The 16,711-nt window shown below is 46.1% G+C and overlaps 1 protein-coding gene and 1 non-coding gene across 2 annotated transcripts; both read right to left on the bottom strand.

Moving 5' to 3' along the window:
* Positions 1 to 609: 609 nt before the first annotated feature.
* On the bottom strand, positions 610 to 16,711 carry RPL3 (ribosomal protein L3). The gene is made up of 10 exons (XM_060244430.1): positions 16,694 to 16,711; positions 15,772 to 15,964; positions 14,686 to 14,854; positions 13,531 to 13,666; positions 12,833 to 13,019; positions 12,217 to 12,377; positions 10,146 to 10,247; positions 9,672 to 9,767; positions 9,140 to 9,259; positions 610 to 720 (listed from the first exon to the last, which is right to left on the bottom strand). Exons 1-10 carry the CDS (start codon positions 16,709 to 16,711, stop codon positions 676 to 678), a joined length of 1,227 nt encoding a protein of 408 aa, XP_060100413.1. The 3' UTR covers positions 610 to 675.
* LOC132576730 (small nucleolar RNA U83B) lies at positions 12,586 to 12,678 on the bottom strand. Its single transcript, XR_009555781.1, has one exon. It is a non-coding gene; the product is annotated as a small nucleolar RNA U83B (small nucleolar RNA).

Raw genomic sequence — 16,711 nt, 5'->3', positions numbered from 1 at the left:
AAAAAAAACTTGGGGAGTTCAACAATATTCATAGGTCCATCTATAATAGAGGCAGTGTGGTGCGGTGGTTCAATTGTTGGCTCAAGATCTGGGAGATCAGGTTCAAATCCCCATTCTGCCATGGAAGCTTGTTGGGAGACCTTGGGCCTGTCATGCATTCAGCCTAGCCTATATCAAAGAGCTGTTGTAAGGACAAAATGGAAGAGGGGAAAATGCTGGAAACCACTTTTGAGTCCCCACAGAGGAGAAAGGCAGGGTAACAATAAAGCCATTAAATAAAATAAAATGCACTGTCTCCCAATTTGTCCCACAGGGAACACCACTAGCAGGGTGCAGATGGTTAATACATATGAAGTCCAAAGAGCAAAAGTTTCTACAGCCAGGTAGCACCCATGCTTTTAGCCATCAGAAAGGTTCCATCCAGTCTGACAGTACTCCTTTAAGTGAATTTATGGTTAGAGTACACAACATAAGCAAATACACTGAAAGGAGAACATTTGTTGCCTAACATCCTACCTGTTCATGCCCACGGGATGTATGCCCAACCCATTATAATCCAGCTAAACACCGGTTTCAGCAACAATAATTCATACAGCATAAGCCAGGAAATGTTTCTGGAAAATATCTGTAGCTTTATTAGAGACTACAAGCCAGACTGCTGCAACCTGCCACACATTAAGCAGCCTCTTCTTTGGCAATCCGGTCTTTCTTGAGTGGTCCCTGCAAAGAAAGTTACAAACATGTCACTGCACAAAACAGATGCCCCACATCTCACACTTATCAAGTTTTGTTTTTTACTGTTTCTTGAAGAGGCAGCAGAATCACAAGATCATTCAAACTGTTGTGCTGCCACCTACTGGTCATATAATACATAACACTGAGACTAATGGTGAGAAAGAACCAATGAAGATGGAACACTGACTACATTTTACTGGCAACCTGCCTGCTGGTTGCTGATTAACAAAACATGCTGGACAAGATGGATCTTGGTGTGACCTAACAAAGCATTTATGTAAACAGTGCCTACTTAAGTTAGTTATGCCTTAACTAATGTAGCCCTGAGTAGGATTTGTACATTTAAAACTAGTAAAAGTACATGTTTAAAAAGGAAATATGCTACACAAGACTTAAATCAAAACACTCCTGGGAAAGGAGAATATAACTTCCTTTGGAACAACTGGATGAACTCAGCTTTTTGAGTAATACCTAGAGGGCTTTTTGGCAAATGCACATAGAAGCCCCTAATATTTAATATGTACCATGCCTTTAAAAATTTTAAAGCAAGTTACATGAGAAAAACTCAGCTGTGAAGAGCTACATCCTATGGTTTTCCACACATTTAACAACTTCATGTTATGCATGATTCTCATCCCTCAAGACTTCATATTTTACAGCAATGTCAGTTGTCCGAAATTAAATAGGATTGTAAAGTTCATGGCGGTACCGCCATATGCTGTCTATGTATATAATTTTCCTAATGTTAACTGTTTAAATGCTACTGAATCATTTATTAGCATCCTTCCAGGGGCTGTAACTTGTATTCATAATATTCTCAGAACCCTTATTGAGCTGGAATCTCCAGAACGGAGCATTGGCTCTTACCTGAAGGATCCTTCTCTTCAGTGGGGGCGAAGTCATCCAGAAGTGGTTAGGTCATGCCTCTGCGCGCTCGATAGGGCTATGCAAATTTCTTTTGTTACGTGTGGCTCCTATCGGAGAGACTTGGCTGACCTCTCCAGTTATGTCCAAGCTTTACTCTGTGCAGTGTCCACATCAAGTGTCTCGGTTCTCTGCGTTCTTGTCCAGCTTGCTATTGCCTTTTTTTCTTTCTCTCTCCCCTCTTTGTTTAGTCTTGTTGACTTGTAACTTGTCTGTAGTTTTATTTGAGATAGGGATGTGGATGACTTCATCCCACTGAAGAGAAGGATCCTTCAGGTAAGAGCCAATGCTCCATTCTCCTTCAGTGGGGGGGGGGGGAGGGAAGTCATCCGGAAGTGGTTAGCAGCACCCAAGCTGGTTTCTGGGGTGGGTTTTTCTTTTTCTGCCTTTCCTTTTTTTTTTGTACTCATGGTTCCAAAACTTGCTAAGACCTTTCTGCTGAAAGCAGCTTCTGCAGAAGCCACTTGGTCACCAAGGTTGAGAAGTAGGTCCAGGTAGCAGCTCTGCGGATCTCCTCTGTTGTGGCCCTTGTGGCATATGCTGCAGTGGTCGCTGCAGACCTGCTGGAATGTGCCATGATCGATCCCGGTGGGGGAAATCCCTGAACCTCATATGCCTTGGCAATACATTGTTTGATCCAGTAGGCCATGGTAGCCTTAGAGGCCTTTTCCCCTTGATTCTGTGTACAATGTGAGACAGTCTGTCTGCCAGAATGACTGAGTCCTGTTCAGGTATATACACAAGGCCCTGCACACATCAAGTTTGTGCCATGACTTCTCTTTTGGATGTGTTGGATTAGGACTGAAAGACGGAAGGATGACTGGTTGGTTAAGGTGAAAATATGAGTTTACCTTCAGGAGAAATGAGGGGTCTGTCCTCAGTGTCACAGTGTCTTTTTGGAATATGCACAATTCCTACCTAGTAGGAAAAGGAAAGGTCCCCTGTGTGTCCAACTCTGTCGTTTCAGACTCTGGGGTGACGTTGCTTTCACAACATTTTCACGGCTCTTTACGGGGTTTGTTTGCCACTGCCTTCCCCAGTCTTTTACACTTTCCCCCCAGCAAGCTGGGTACTCATTTTACCAACTTCAGAAGGATGGAACCTTGGGCTGAGTCAACCTTGGGCCGGCTACCTGAATCCAGCTTCTGCTGGAATCGAACTCAGGTCATGAGCAGAGTTCAGATCACAATACTGCAGTATTGCTGCTTTACCACTCTGCGCCACGGGGCCATTGCTTCCTAGTAGACAGGGCCGCAATTTCAGAGGATCTTTGTGCTGACGTTACAGCCCCTAGGAAGGCCACTTTCCATGATAGGTAGCACAGTTCTACTTTCCTTAGAAGCTCAAATGGGGGTGCTGTTAGAGCCCTGAGGACTTTTGGGAGACTCCATGTGGGAAACCTGCGACAGACTGGTGGTGCCATCTGTCTAGTTCCCAAGAGGAACCTCTTCACATGCTTTTGGATAGGCCCTTGAGCTTCCCCAGGCCCAAACAGGCCTGCAGTGCCGCCACCTGGCGCTTGAGTGAGTTAGGCCGAAGGCAACGCTTCCAGCCATCAAAGAGAAAGAGCACCACCTCCTTGTAAGATGCTTGCAATGGGTCCCAGTTGTTTTCGTACACCCACTTGGTAAAAGCTGTCCACGTGTGGTTGCAAATCCGTCTAGTTGCTGGTCGCCTGGCCTGAACCATAATTTTGATCACCTCCCTGGGGAACCCGAGTCTCTAACCCTGACCTCTCAACCTCCATACCGTCAGTTGTAACCATTCTGGGTGTGGGTGTAGCACAGGACCTTGGTGTAATAAATCCAGTCTGAGTGGCAGTCTCCATGGTTCTGCCATCTGTACCAGGTCAGAGAACCAAGGTCTCCTTGACCAGTAGGGGGCCACAAGCAGTACTTCTGCCTGCTCCCCCCTGATCCTGTTCAGAATCCGGCCTGCAGGACAGGCGGTAGGAAGGCATACAGGAGTCCTTTGGGCCATGGGTGCATCAGCGCATCCATCCCTTTTGCAGCTGGCTCTGTTTCTCGAGGTTGCTAGAAGATCCAGTACAGGAAGTCCAAATCTGTTCACTATCTGGGTGAAGACTTCTCTGTTCAAGGCCCATGCTCCCGGGTCCAGGTCCTCTCTGCTCAGCCAGTCCGCCTGGCAGTTGGCCTGGCCCTTGAGGTGCTCTGCTCTTATGCTTGTGACATTCTCTTCTGCCCATAGGAGCAGAGCTCGTGCTTCCTGAATGAGGGACTTTGGTCTGGTGCCCCCTTGCCGGTTTATGTGGGTCTTCATTGTCATGTTGTCAGTGCGCACAAGAACGTGGTGGTTCTTCAGCAAGTGGCTGAAGGCTACCAGTGCCAGTCTGACTGCCCATAGCGCCAGCCAGTTGATGCTCTGCTTCATTTCGGTCTCTAACCATTTTCCTTGTGCTACCTGATGCCCGCAGTGCGCTCCCCAGCCTCGCTTTCTGGCATCTGCTGTGACCACCATCTGTTGTGGCTGGAGGAAGCTGGTCCCTTTGCTCAGGTTCACTGACATTGCCCACCATTTCAGCTCCCTCTTGAGGTTGTCTGTCACCACAATCCATCTGTCACCAGGTCCGGATGGCATACATCCAAGAGTTCTGAAAGAACTTAAAGTTGAACTTGTGGATCTTCTGACAAAAATCTGTAATCTTTCATTGAAATCTGCCTCTGTTCCTGAGGACTGGAAGGTAGCAAATGTCACCCCCATCTTTAAAAAGGGTTCCAGAGGAGATCCGGGAAATTACAGGCCAGTCAGTCTGACTTCAATACCGGGAAAGTTGGTAGAAACCATTATCAAGGACAGAATGAGTAGGCATACTGATGAACACGGGTTATTGAGGAAGACTCAGCATGGGTTCTGTAGGGGAAGATCTTGCCTCACTAACTTGTTACATTTCTTTGAGGGGTTGAACAAACATGTGGACAAAGGAGACCCGATAGATGTTGTTTACCTTGACTTCCAGAAAGCTTTTGATAAAGTTCCTCATCAAAGGCTCCTTAGAAAGCTTGAGAGTCATGGAGTAAAAGGACAGGTCCTCTTGTGGATCAAAAACTGGCTGAATAATAGGAAGCAGAGAGTGAGTATAAATGGGCAGTCTTCGCAGTGGAGGAGGGTAAGCAGTGGGGTGCCGCAGGGCTCAGTACTGAGTCCCATGCTCTTTAACTTGTTAATAAAGGATTTAGAGTTGGGAGTGAGCAGTGAAGTGGCCAAGTTTGCGGATGACACTGAATTGTTCAGGGTGGTGAGAACCAGAGAGGATTGTGAGGAACTCCAAAGGGATTTGTTGAGGCTGGGTGAGTGGGCGTCAACGTGGCAGATGAGGTTCGATGTGGCCAAGTGCAAAGTAATGCACATTGGGGCCAAGAATCCCAGCTACAAATACAAGTTGATGGGGTGTGAACTGGCAGAGACTGACCAAGAGCGAGATCTTGGGGTCGTGGTAGATAACTCACTGAAAATGTCAAGACAGTGTGCGTTTGCAATAAAAAAGGCCAACGCCATGCTGGGAATTATTAGGAAGGGAATTGAAAACAAATCAGCCAGTATCATAATGCCCCTGTATAAATCGATGGTACGGTCTCATTTGGGGTACTGTGTGCAGTTCTGGTCGCTGCACCTCAAAAAGGATATTATAGCATTGGAGAAAGTCCAGAAAAGGGCAACTAGAATGATTAAAGGGCTGGAACACTTTTCCTATGAGTAAAGATTGAAACGCTTGGGGCTCTTTAGCTTGGAGAAACGTCGACTGCGGGGTGACATAATAAGAGGTTTACAAGATAATGTATGGGATGGAGAAAGTAGAGAAAGAAGTACTTTTCTCCCTTTCTCACAATACAAGAACTCCTGGGCATTCGTGAAACTGCTGAGCAGACAGGCTAAAACGGATAAAAAAAGAAAACTTTTTCACCCAAAGGGTGATTAACATGTGGAATTCACTGCCACAAGAGGTGGTGGCGTCCACAAGCATAGCCACCTTCAAGAGGGGGTTAGATAAAAATATGGAGTAGAGGTCCATCAGTGGCTATTAGCCACAGTGTGTGTCTGTGTATATAATTTTTTTTTGCCACTGTGTGACAGAGTGTTGGACTGGATGGGCCATTGGCCGGATCTAACATGGCTTCTCTTATGTTCTTATCTGTGGCTCCATCTGGCAATGTCCTTCTGGTAGGGAAGAAGCACCCACTCTGGCATGAAAACGTGCCCATGGTACTATGTCTATGCAGGAGATCAGCCCCAGACTGCCGCCAGATGCATTATGTCGGCTTGCCTCTGAGACCTGATGCCTGTCACCACATTGTGGATCTTTTGTTGTGGTTTGGGATGTACACACCCTGGCCCCGAGATGCACTAGGTCTCTCGCTGGTATCATGTTGCTCTTGTCCTCGTCGATGAGGAACCCATGCATGCGCAGGAGGGCAGCTGTCCTCCCTGTGTGATGCATGGCTGTTGTGTGGTCCCTTGCCCATAGTAAAATATCGTCCACATACAGGTAAGTATGAATGCCCTCCAGGCGAAGACCTGCCACCATTACCTTGGTGAAGACCCTGGGCGCTGAAGCAAGGTCAAAGGGCAAGGCTTTGTATTGGAAATGCTGCCTTTGGAAATAAAAGCAGAGGAAACATCTGGATTCCGGGTGTATGGGAATATGTAGATAAGCCTCCTTGAGGTCCATGAATGTAAGAAAGTCCCCTTGCTGCAGCACTTGTAGAATATGTTGCAGGGACTCCATTCTGAACTTCCGTTTTTGCACCCACTTGAGGCCTCTCAGGTTCAAAACTGCTCTCCAGTCCCTTGATTTCTTTGGAACAAATAGGATGGACAAGATCCCTTTGTAGTGTTGCTTCTCTGGAACTTTCTCTATTGCTCCTATGTCCCATAGGTGCTGGATGGCATGTTGTAGCAGTAGTTGTCTGCCTTTTAATTTCGGTGCTGGGGAGGGTGTGAAACTGTAAGGTGGGATAGCACTGAACTCTTATTTTGTAGCCTTGATGAATGATGGACGATACCCACCAGTCTGTGGTGGTGTTGCCCAAGCCTCTGCAAATGCCTGAAGCCAGCCTCCAATCGGATAGTCATGCGGTCTGCTTCTTGCTTGCGGCACCCTTGTCATTCTTGAAGGATGCGGGTTGTCTTGAGTTGTTTCTGGCTCTGTACCTGAATGGTCTGACGTCTCTGTAGTCTTTGTTGTCTCAAAGCGAAAGCTCCAAAAGGACTGTGCAGGTCGGCTTTTGTAGTCCTTGTCCTTATGGAAAGATGAAGGCATGGCCTTTTACTTTTCCTGTCTGTACCAGAACCTTATCCAGGTTTGATTCACCAAAAAGCAGTCTGCCTGAGAACTTCTCTGTAGATAGGTTGCTCGGAGTGTCCACTTTCCAATGTTTTAGCCAGATGTGACAAATTATGATGCCTGCTGCCTGTGCCCTGGCACAAAACTGAACGTTGTCCTGCAATGCATCCAAAGCCAACTCAGCTGCTCTCTTTATTTTAAAAGGGCTCTCCTTAGCTCCAGTGGTGAGACATCTGGGTTCTGGAGAAGACTGCCCAAATGACAATGGCTCTAGTGAAATTTGAGAGTACTGCTGCAGAACGCAGGGCTAGTGACATTGCCTCATGAGTTTTTTTGAGAGCTGTCTCATTCTTTCTGTCTGTAGTATCCTTCAAAGCATTTTCCCCATCCTTTGGTACAACAGCTCCAGAATGTAGAGCTACCACTGACGCATCCACCAGGGGAACCTTTAGGTCCTCCATTGTCTTTGCTGGTAACATGTAGTTTCTTGGCCATTGATAACAAAGAGTTCCCGCCTCCAGGGATGGCCCACTCTGCCTTCATATCGCCAAAGAAGTCTGGGAAGGGAGAAATGGTCTGTACCTTGACTGGTTTCTTGAAGCCCCTTGTGTCCAGTTGAGCTGAAACTGAGGATATAGGCTTCTGTTTCCTGCATCTGGTAGTTCAGTGTGGAAATCACCTTACTCAGCAATTGCTGGAAGTGTTCCATTTGAAACAGTCTAGATGAGGTCTGAGATTCAGATTCTTCCCGACCATTCACCATCCCCCCCTCTCTGATCTTCCCTTACCCAGGGAAGTAATCAAGGATGCAGCATCTCCTCTGTCTGATCCAGATGAGGGGGGGGAGTCTCTGCTGAAAGCTATTGTGCTCATTGCTATTACTTAAAAGGTGCAAGCTGCTCTGCCCCAGCCTCTTCTTCCCCTGAGGCCTCTGGTTGTGCAGGTCTGGCAGGACCTCTGGATCTCTTAGAAGAGGGTGGGGGGGACCTTGATCCTGAAGAGGAATTGAATTGGGGGAAGCATGGTCTCTGCGACCCCTGTGGACCTTGGATGCTGACCTTCCCCTCTGCACTGAAGCAGGGTGATTCTCTGCTGTGCTGGTCACCTCCCCTTGTGTTCCAAAGCTGGGTGCCCATGGGGAAGGAAGGGGCCAGGCGCTATGTCATAGCATGTTGCCCCCTGCTGTTATAAGGGCTGAAGTGGCTGTGGAGGCCCTAGGGGGTGTTGGCTAGCCTGCCCCCAACTTCCAGGCACCCCCGAACCTGCCCAAGGACCTAAGCCTGGCCCCGGGGCCGGTTCTCGCACACCTCCATCAGGCCCTCCCCCGGGGCTGGAACAGGCTCACCACATGGGCTTGCCGGCCCTTTTTGCTTCCTGCGGCATCTAGTTGCTTCCTTTCTGCTGGCTTAAGTCACTTTCTTCGGGTGCAGAGGGGAGCAGGAGCCTGCAGACTCAGACCGCTCAACCTCCCTGTTGCCGCTGTTGTTTGCCAGGGGCTTCTTCTCAGCCTCCCTGATGGCTGTTCCGTCGCTAGCTGCGGTCTTACTCATTCCCCCCCTTCACCTCCGAAGCCTTGGGGGTTAATGGGTCTGGCGCTGCTACTTCCTCTGACTCCTGTGCTGGCCCCTCCACTCCTCCGCCTGAAGCCTCGGATGTGGGAGGGGGCCACTTCCTGCCGGTCTTCTTGGACAGCGTGGAAACAGTCTCTGCAGCCAGCATTCCCTAATCGCTCATGCTTTTGCTGCTGCAAAACTCTCTTCCAAGGGTCTGCCTGTAAACAGCACCAAGCGCTCGCTTTTTTTTTTTTTAAAGCTTGGAGCAGGAGCTCAAGCGACCTATTGAGCACAGGGCTATACAGAACTGGAGGTCAGCTGGGTCTCTCCGACAGGAGCCACACATAACAAAAGAAATCTGCATAGTCCTATCGAGCGAGCAGAAGCTTGATGACTTCCCCCCATTGAAGGAGAATGGGTCTTTCCTAGATAACTAATGCTTGGCAGGAAAAAAGGCTGCTCTTATGCCTGGACTATTCCCTTCACATTTTGGGGAACAAATTCCTGAACTCACAAGTAGCTCAGCCACCACAAATGGGTTGAAGAGTCAATTCAACACAATGAGCATGCCAACATTACATTTAGGGATATGTGCAGCAAGCAGCTATACAACAAATTATCTTACCATGAAAGCCTTCTTTTCCTCTGCTGTCTGGAAACGGCCATGACCAAACTTGGAAGTTGTGTCAATAAACTTCAAGTCAATTTTCTCCAGGGCCCGACGCTTGGTCTGCACAAGCAAGGACTAAAGAGAAAGAGAGGATTAGAATGAACTGGCAACCACAATGACTACAGCCTTCAGACTGCCACACAGGAACACCAGAGACAGGGTGAGAAAAAGCCATAGCCTAAGGGTATTATTCTAGAGCTCTCTCCTCATCCTAAAATGTCTCATGTACAGCAGCCCTGACTTCCTTCAAGGTCTACAGCAGCCCTGACTTCCTTCAAGGTGTGCATGTTGTGCCTTCTGTTCTGGAATGTACCTTGCCTTATATGGCACAGGAAGTATCATCCAAGGTCCTCCTCAGTGTTACTGTATAGATTTCACAATATCCAGGAAGACACACGCACACAATACCACCTCCTTAAAGATGTCAGTTGCTAAATGACCTAGCAATAGAGATTGTGTGACCCAGAAATATCCTTTTATTGCTCACCTTGCGCAGAGTGAGAACTCTCTTCTTGGTCCCAACAACACAGCCTTTCAACATGATAAAGTCATTGGTCACTTCACCATAATGAACAAATCCACCCTGTATGATGAGAACAGCAAGTCAATGTACAAGGCAGGTCTTAATACTAAATGTCCCTAATTAATTCTGCTATCTACCAGCAGCAACGCCAAACCATGGCACCAGAAGTTATTAACTTCACCCCAAGCAGGATTTACAGCAGAAAACTAGCCTGGGGAATCTGCTTGTATGTTTTGTTTTTTTTTAAAATCTACTTGTACGCTGAAGCAAAGCAGCAACTACAGAAGTTGCCAGAGCTATTACTCATCCAAGAACTGGGATTTAGCATCTGTGCCTCAGAGCATACCAGGCTTTCAAACTCTGGCCTACACACAATGCAAATGCTACTGCCTAGAAGTACTCCACCCACAACCCAGTTTTTAATAGAAAACCACTCACCAGAGGGTTGATGCTTTTGATAGACTGATCATACTCCGTGGAAGCATTATTTTTGATCAACTTGCCATCCTTGATTTGGTATCCCTGGCCAATCTTGTAGATCTAAGAAGCCGAGATGGGGGGTGGGAGTTGTTAATGAAATGTGGAAAACTGATGACCAAACCTTGATTTTCACTCTCTTAGGCTGACCTCTTCCACTAAGGAACTAATTCTTCCAATATCTACCAAATGTGAGGGTTTCCAGCTAGCATGCCAATACCATCTATACTGGGATTAATGGACTTTGCTAAGTTTCCCTTAAAGCTATGCTTACAAGAAAGTAAATTTGTTTTAATTTTTAGTTTCAACTGCAGTTATTGCTTTTAGCATGACAATCACTCACTTGGCCATTACAAAACTGCTTTAATTCATTCCTGCATGAGGGAAACAGCAACAACCACTCATCGTTATGGGATGTATTGGATAGACTTAGTTTAAGGAACTAGAAGCATGGATCCTTCCCCAAGCAGCCTGTTTGCTCTGGAAATTCTGATAGCAACAGCCTTGCAAAACAGAATTTATCACAGTATAAAGGACTATTGCAAGGAGAACAAAACACTGCCCCTGTTGGATCCCACCAGTGGTCTCTCTAGCCCAGCATTATATCTCTCACAGTGGCCAGACAACTAACTCTGGAAGGCCAAAAACAGGGCAGACGCGAAGGCTTCAAAAAGTGCTGCCTCCTGGCTCTGGTTTTGAAGTTTACTGTGTCTGAATGTGGAAGAGGAATCAGGTAACATTGCCACCTACTGGAACAAAACTAGATTGTCCCAACGCTATCCAAGAGCCTTTGCTTTTTCATTCAAATAAGCTTTAACAAAGAGTATTATGTTTTGCTGAGATACCACATAAGCTTGGCAAGTAACTCCAAAAGTTGTCTGCAGGCTTACATCCAGCTATCATCCGGCGAAGACAGAGGTCCTTTGCTTGGGTCGTCGGGGTCCGGGGGGAATCCCCCTGCCAGTTTTTGATGGTGCGCCGTTGATAGCGGCGAACAGGGTCAAAAGCCTGGGGGTACTATTGGAGCCTTCCTTAAAGATGGAGGCTCAAATAGCAGCCACTGCCAAGTCCGCATTTTTTCATCTTAGGCGGGCAAGGCAGTTGGCTCCCTTCCTGGAGCGCGACGATCTAGCAACGGTGATCCATGCTACGGTCACCTTGAGGTTGGACTACTGCAATGCCCTCTACATGGGGCTGCCCTTGTGCCGAACCCGGAAGTTGCAGTTAGTGTAGAATGCCGCTGCCCAGCTGTTATTGGGGCTCCCAAGATGGGAGCACATTCGGCCGGGGCTCCGGATTCTGCACTGGCTGCCAATAATATACCGAGTCCGGTACAAGGTGCTGGTCATTTACCTTTAAAGCCCTTTATGGCCTAGGACCTGCCTACCTGAGGACCGTCTCTCCCCACATGTTCCCCAGAGAGTACTGAGATCGGGAACCCAAAATCTTCTCGTCCCCGGGCCAAAGGAACCCCGCCTGAAATCTACCAGGGACAGGGCTTTCTCTGTAATGGCCCCTTCCTGGTGGAACCAGCTGCCGGAGGTGAGAGCCCTGCCGGACCTTGCTCAGTTCCGCAGGGCCTGTAAGACAACCCTCTTCCGGCTGGCCTATAACTAACCGGCATAGGAAAATGAGTGTAGCTCTATTAGATTTCTGCTATGTTTTAATGTTTTTAACTGTGTAAAATGTTTAAACTTAATATTTTTATGTTAGATTTTATGTGCTGTGAGCCGCCCTGAGCCACCTTGGTGGGAAGGGCGGGATATAAATCATAAATAAACTAAACTAAAACTTTTATCTGCACATATGCAGTAACTTCTATGGAGCACATACACCAGGGGTGACCAACGGTAGCTCTCTAGATGTTTTTTGCCTACAACTCCCATCAGCCCCAGCCAGCATGCCAATGGCTGGGGCTGATGGGAGTTGTGGGCAAAAAAAAAAAAAAATACATTGGAGAGCTACTGTTGGCCACCCCTGACATACACCATCAACCCTGTTTACAGCTGTATGCTGCATAACATGTCCATACCTTCTTATTGATTTCTGTGCGGTGATGGTAGCCCTTCTGACCAGCTCGAGCTACAGAGAAGGCTACACGAGCAGGGTGCCACGCTCCAATGCAGGCCACTTTGCGCAGACCTCTGTGAGTCTTGCGGGGCAGCTTTTTGGTATGCCATCGGCTGGTAACACCTAAAAACAAGACAGAACACATTAATCTATTGAATTCAATTCTGTGGAAAAGTAACTGACAAAGCTTTAACTACCTATTCTATACCCCAGACACTTGCCACCATCAGGATCTGACTGCTCTCTTTTTTAGTACTTAATCAAGTCACCCACACATACAACAAAATCACTTTTGAGTGAGAAAAACTCATTCCCAGCCATTGTTTCCAAAGCTGATCTCAGAAGGAAGGCAGCATGGAATGACTCCTCATGGTTATCAGGCACTGTGCCCAGTGCATATTCCATGACCTCATCACTGAACAGCTTCTATCAAGTAACGGCACAATGTACTCCCCCCTCTTTCTTCCCTATGTCCCCAGGCACATATACAAAACCACTGGACATTGTGCAGGGGGTGGACTAGAGGTCCCTTCCAACTCTATGATTTATATCTGCCATACCATCAGGTGGGGAATTACCTTTATACCCTTTTCCCTTGGTGACACCAATGACATCTATCATTTCATCCTGGCCAAAGACAGTTGCTACTGGCACCTGCTGCTCCAGCTTCTCTCGGGCCCAGTCTACTTTTTGAGCCACAGTGCCACCATTCACCTGGATCTCCATCAGGTGAGACTTCTTTTGCCTCAGAGGAAGCATGCGCATCTGAGGACCCAAAAAACAGGTGCTTTTAAAACATGTTCTTATTTTCTAAAAAAATTTAATGCAGCATGACTTACTAAACCCGATTTTGGAACCAAATGCCATTAGAAATAATAACACCCTTCATAAGTTGGTAGTTTTTCCAGGGAGTTCACAGATCTTGCTATATAAAGTAAACAATGTTTTGCAGTGTCTTCAATGTTAATGAAGAAACAGAACAAAGTGTACTGTGCAAGAACTGGTAGTCTTGCAGATAACAGTTGCCTCACTCTCAAGCTGGGGATTCCAAGATTTTGTACAACCTATGAAAATGATCAAGTTCAATAGCCAAAGAGCTGACTTCAGACAGGGTCCTGCCCAAAATGCACAGCAATGTAGAGTTTGGAGCACACTAGCATCTAGACTACATGGCACCAAGAACCACATTACAGTCCCCATTCCATTCAGCTTTCTTCCCTCAGTAAGCAAGCCCCATTAATTCCCAAGGTCTTCTCTGCCAAAAAGAGAGACTAACCTGGGTGTGAGCTATGACCCTGATAACCTGGCAGTACTTCTTCATGCTGTTGAAGTCCTTCTCCAATTGCTTTTTGCCTTCATCATCCTGCCACTTCTTGCAGTACTTGGTAAAAGCCTTCTTCTTGGACTTATGCCTTCAAGGAGGAGCAGAGAGGAGGATTGGCACAGCCCTTCATCAATGCACCCAGGGAGGTGATTGAGTGGAAGAAGCTGCCACAGGAAGTTGGATCTGGCTCATTGTTGGCTTCTAAGGACTTTTCCACCAACAAGTGGAGCCTGGAGCTCATCAGACAAAGGCAAAGCTGCCAAAGCTGAGCGGAGCTACCATAAACACATGCAAAGAATATTAGTATGCACTGTACAGAACAGACACAAGAAATTGCAGTATTTAGAAATTTATTGTACTTGATAGCTACATGCAAGTGAAGCACTCTAACACAATTTTTCCTCTTAAGACTACACAGCAGTGAGTGCCTCCTTCTTGACTCCATTCATTTACAGGAGAAACCTTTGGCTGAGGACAGTGATGGGACAGTAGCTATCCAGCACTCTCAGGTTTCCCAGCCCCCCCCCTTGCCTACCCTCAGAAGCAGGGGAGCAGTGACATTTTGTTTATTCGCTACCTGAATTGTTTTAATTAGCATCTGCTTTTAATGTTATTTAATCTTGGTTTAGACTATGTTGTTTTCATGTTTTATCTTGTTATAAGTTGCCCTGAGCAATTAAGAGTTCTGTATGTGGGAGGAAAGTCTCTGTAGGTGTGAAGATGGCCCAAGAAAAAAAGCTGAAAGTGCATTTCCCACCAATAAAAGAGATAACAGGGCATGCCACCCTGAAGACAGCCTACTACACTCAGTACTCGACATTCAGCAACAAGCGCCAAAGGCGATTTTCTTATGTCCGCCCGTCGAGGAGATCATCATGTGTAGTATTCATCTATGAGTACCAGAGAACTTCCACCACCTTTATCCTAACACAGTATAGTTCCTATAAAGAACCTACCAAAAAGTGTGTGCTCTTTTAATTATTTTTTCCAGATCTACAACATGGAAATCCTGAATTCTCAAATGCTTCCAGAAATACTTTATATTGCCTAGGCTTAATCTTCATAATGCATCTTTCTAACTAGAAACATTAATCGCTGCCCTCATACCAGTTCTTGTAGAAACGACGCTTGCATTCATCACTAATGTGCTCAGCAAAGATTGTCTTGAAGGTGCGAAGGCCCCGGGGAGTTTCCACATAGCCCACAATACCCACAGTGACCATGGGAGGGGTTTCCACTATAGTAACTGCTTCTACAACTTCTTTCTTGTTCACCTCTGTGGAAATAGAAATACAGTTGATATCAATGCTCAGTAACAAATCTAGACTTTCTTACAAGTGAGGGAACTTCCTAACAAATTCCAGAGACATAGCAGTTATCAGTCTGTGGCAGCAACCATAAACAGAAGCCTTCTAGCACTTTAAAGATTAGCTGATTTACTGGGGCAGTAGGTTTTGTGAAATTAAATGATATCAGTTCAAGTTTGAAACACAATGCTTTTGTCCATCTTTAAGGTTTAACAAGCCTCAAGAGGGGGTTAGATAAAAATATGGAGCAGAGGTCCATCAGTGGCTATTAGCCACAGTGTGTGTGTGTGTGTATATGTGTGTGTGTGTGTGTGTGTGTGTGTGTGTGTGTGTATATATATATATATATATATATGTATGTGTACATATAATTTTTTTGCCACTGTGTGACACAGAGTGGATGGGCCATTGGCCTGACCCAACATGGCTTCTCTTATGTTCTTAAATGCTATGCTCAAAATAAAGCATTTTCCCTTTTAATGTAGGTCCAATGAAATAGTAGCAGCTGAAGCTTTCTTTCATTTTGTATGAACTAGTGTAGCATAAAAACAAAGCAAACTGTGAACTGTCGGGCGATTCTTGCCTCTGCACACTCACATCCTTCATGCTTATCTGTCACATGGAGATGATAACGCCCTTATGGCCTATCAAGAGAGCTGCAATAAGGTTTACTGGGTGCATATGTAAAGCACTCTCAAGCAATATATTTTTAATTGGTCTTTTATTGTTTTTATTGTTGATTGCTTTATGATGCAATCTGCCCTGAGTTTGTCCTACAGGAAGGGTGGGCTAAAAATCGAATAAAATAAAAATAAATAAATAAAACGTTTGGTATTCATTTCACTTTCCTCCCTCCCAAATGTGTTCCCATTTCATAAATACATACTTGATCCAGGCCTGTCAACCTCACGAACAATGTGGGTCATGCCAGCTTTATACCCAAGAAATGCAGTGAGGTGGATGGGCTTGCTGGGGTCATCCTTCGGGAAGCTCTTCACTTTGCCCCGGTGGCGACGGCTGCGCTTGCGAGGCAGAAAGCCCAGAGAGCCATGCCTGGGAGCTGAGAACTTACGATGGGACTAGAAGAAATACATATATTACTCAGTAGGTAGTTGTGGTCAGATCATACCCTTCCCCTACCTCAAATTAGGGTCCTTGTGAGGATAAGATGCTTTACACTCCTTGGGAAAATAGGACACAAACTTTCCATGAAACCCTTTCCTCCATCAATCTCCTAAAGTAAGAACCACAATGTGCTTCTGCTATCTGCCTACACCTACACAGTCTGCTTACAAAATATGCAACAAAATTTTTAGAGCGATGGTACTATAAGCTCATTTCAGGATTTAGTCTCAACCATTGCACAATTTAAGCAGGATTATGTTAATACCATTTTAAAATGATAAACTAACTCTCTTATGGACTTTCCAGGATATTTAGGAACCAATACCAATTCTGTTTCAGCATAGTTCCAGAATATAAGTCTGTCATAAGTCTATCAGCAACAGCAATTATGGGATGCATTACTGGTTTTGCATCTATCAGACAAATACTCTATGCTATTACTACTCATGTAACAGTACAAGGTAACCAACCCCCTTGCCCCAAATATCCTACAACTATGGAAGACCATGCTGTGTAAAAAAACAACCCCCATACCTGAAGTTGATTATTCTTATATAAAAATCAATTCCCCTACTACAAGCACCCACCAATGATAGAAGCGTCAACCGCTTACTGTATCCGAATACCACTGGAGACTCCCCTCCCTACTTAACAAAAAGCATCCCCATAATCGTTAGACCTACGTCAGCTATCTGTGACAT

Source organism: Heteronotia binoei, chromosome 8, assembly GCF_032191835.1.
Source record: "Heteronotia binoei isolate CCM8104 ecotype False Entrance Well chromosome 8, APGP_CSIRO_Hbin_v1, whole genome shotgun sequence".
In the NCBI taxonomy this organism is placed as follows: Eukaryota; Metazoa; Chordata; class Lepidosauria; order Squamata; family Gekkonidae; genus Heteronotia; species Heteronotia binoei.
The sequence above is the reverse complement of the archived record's forward strand: the minus strand, read 5'-3'. Positions and strand labels throughout refer to the sequence as shown.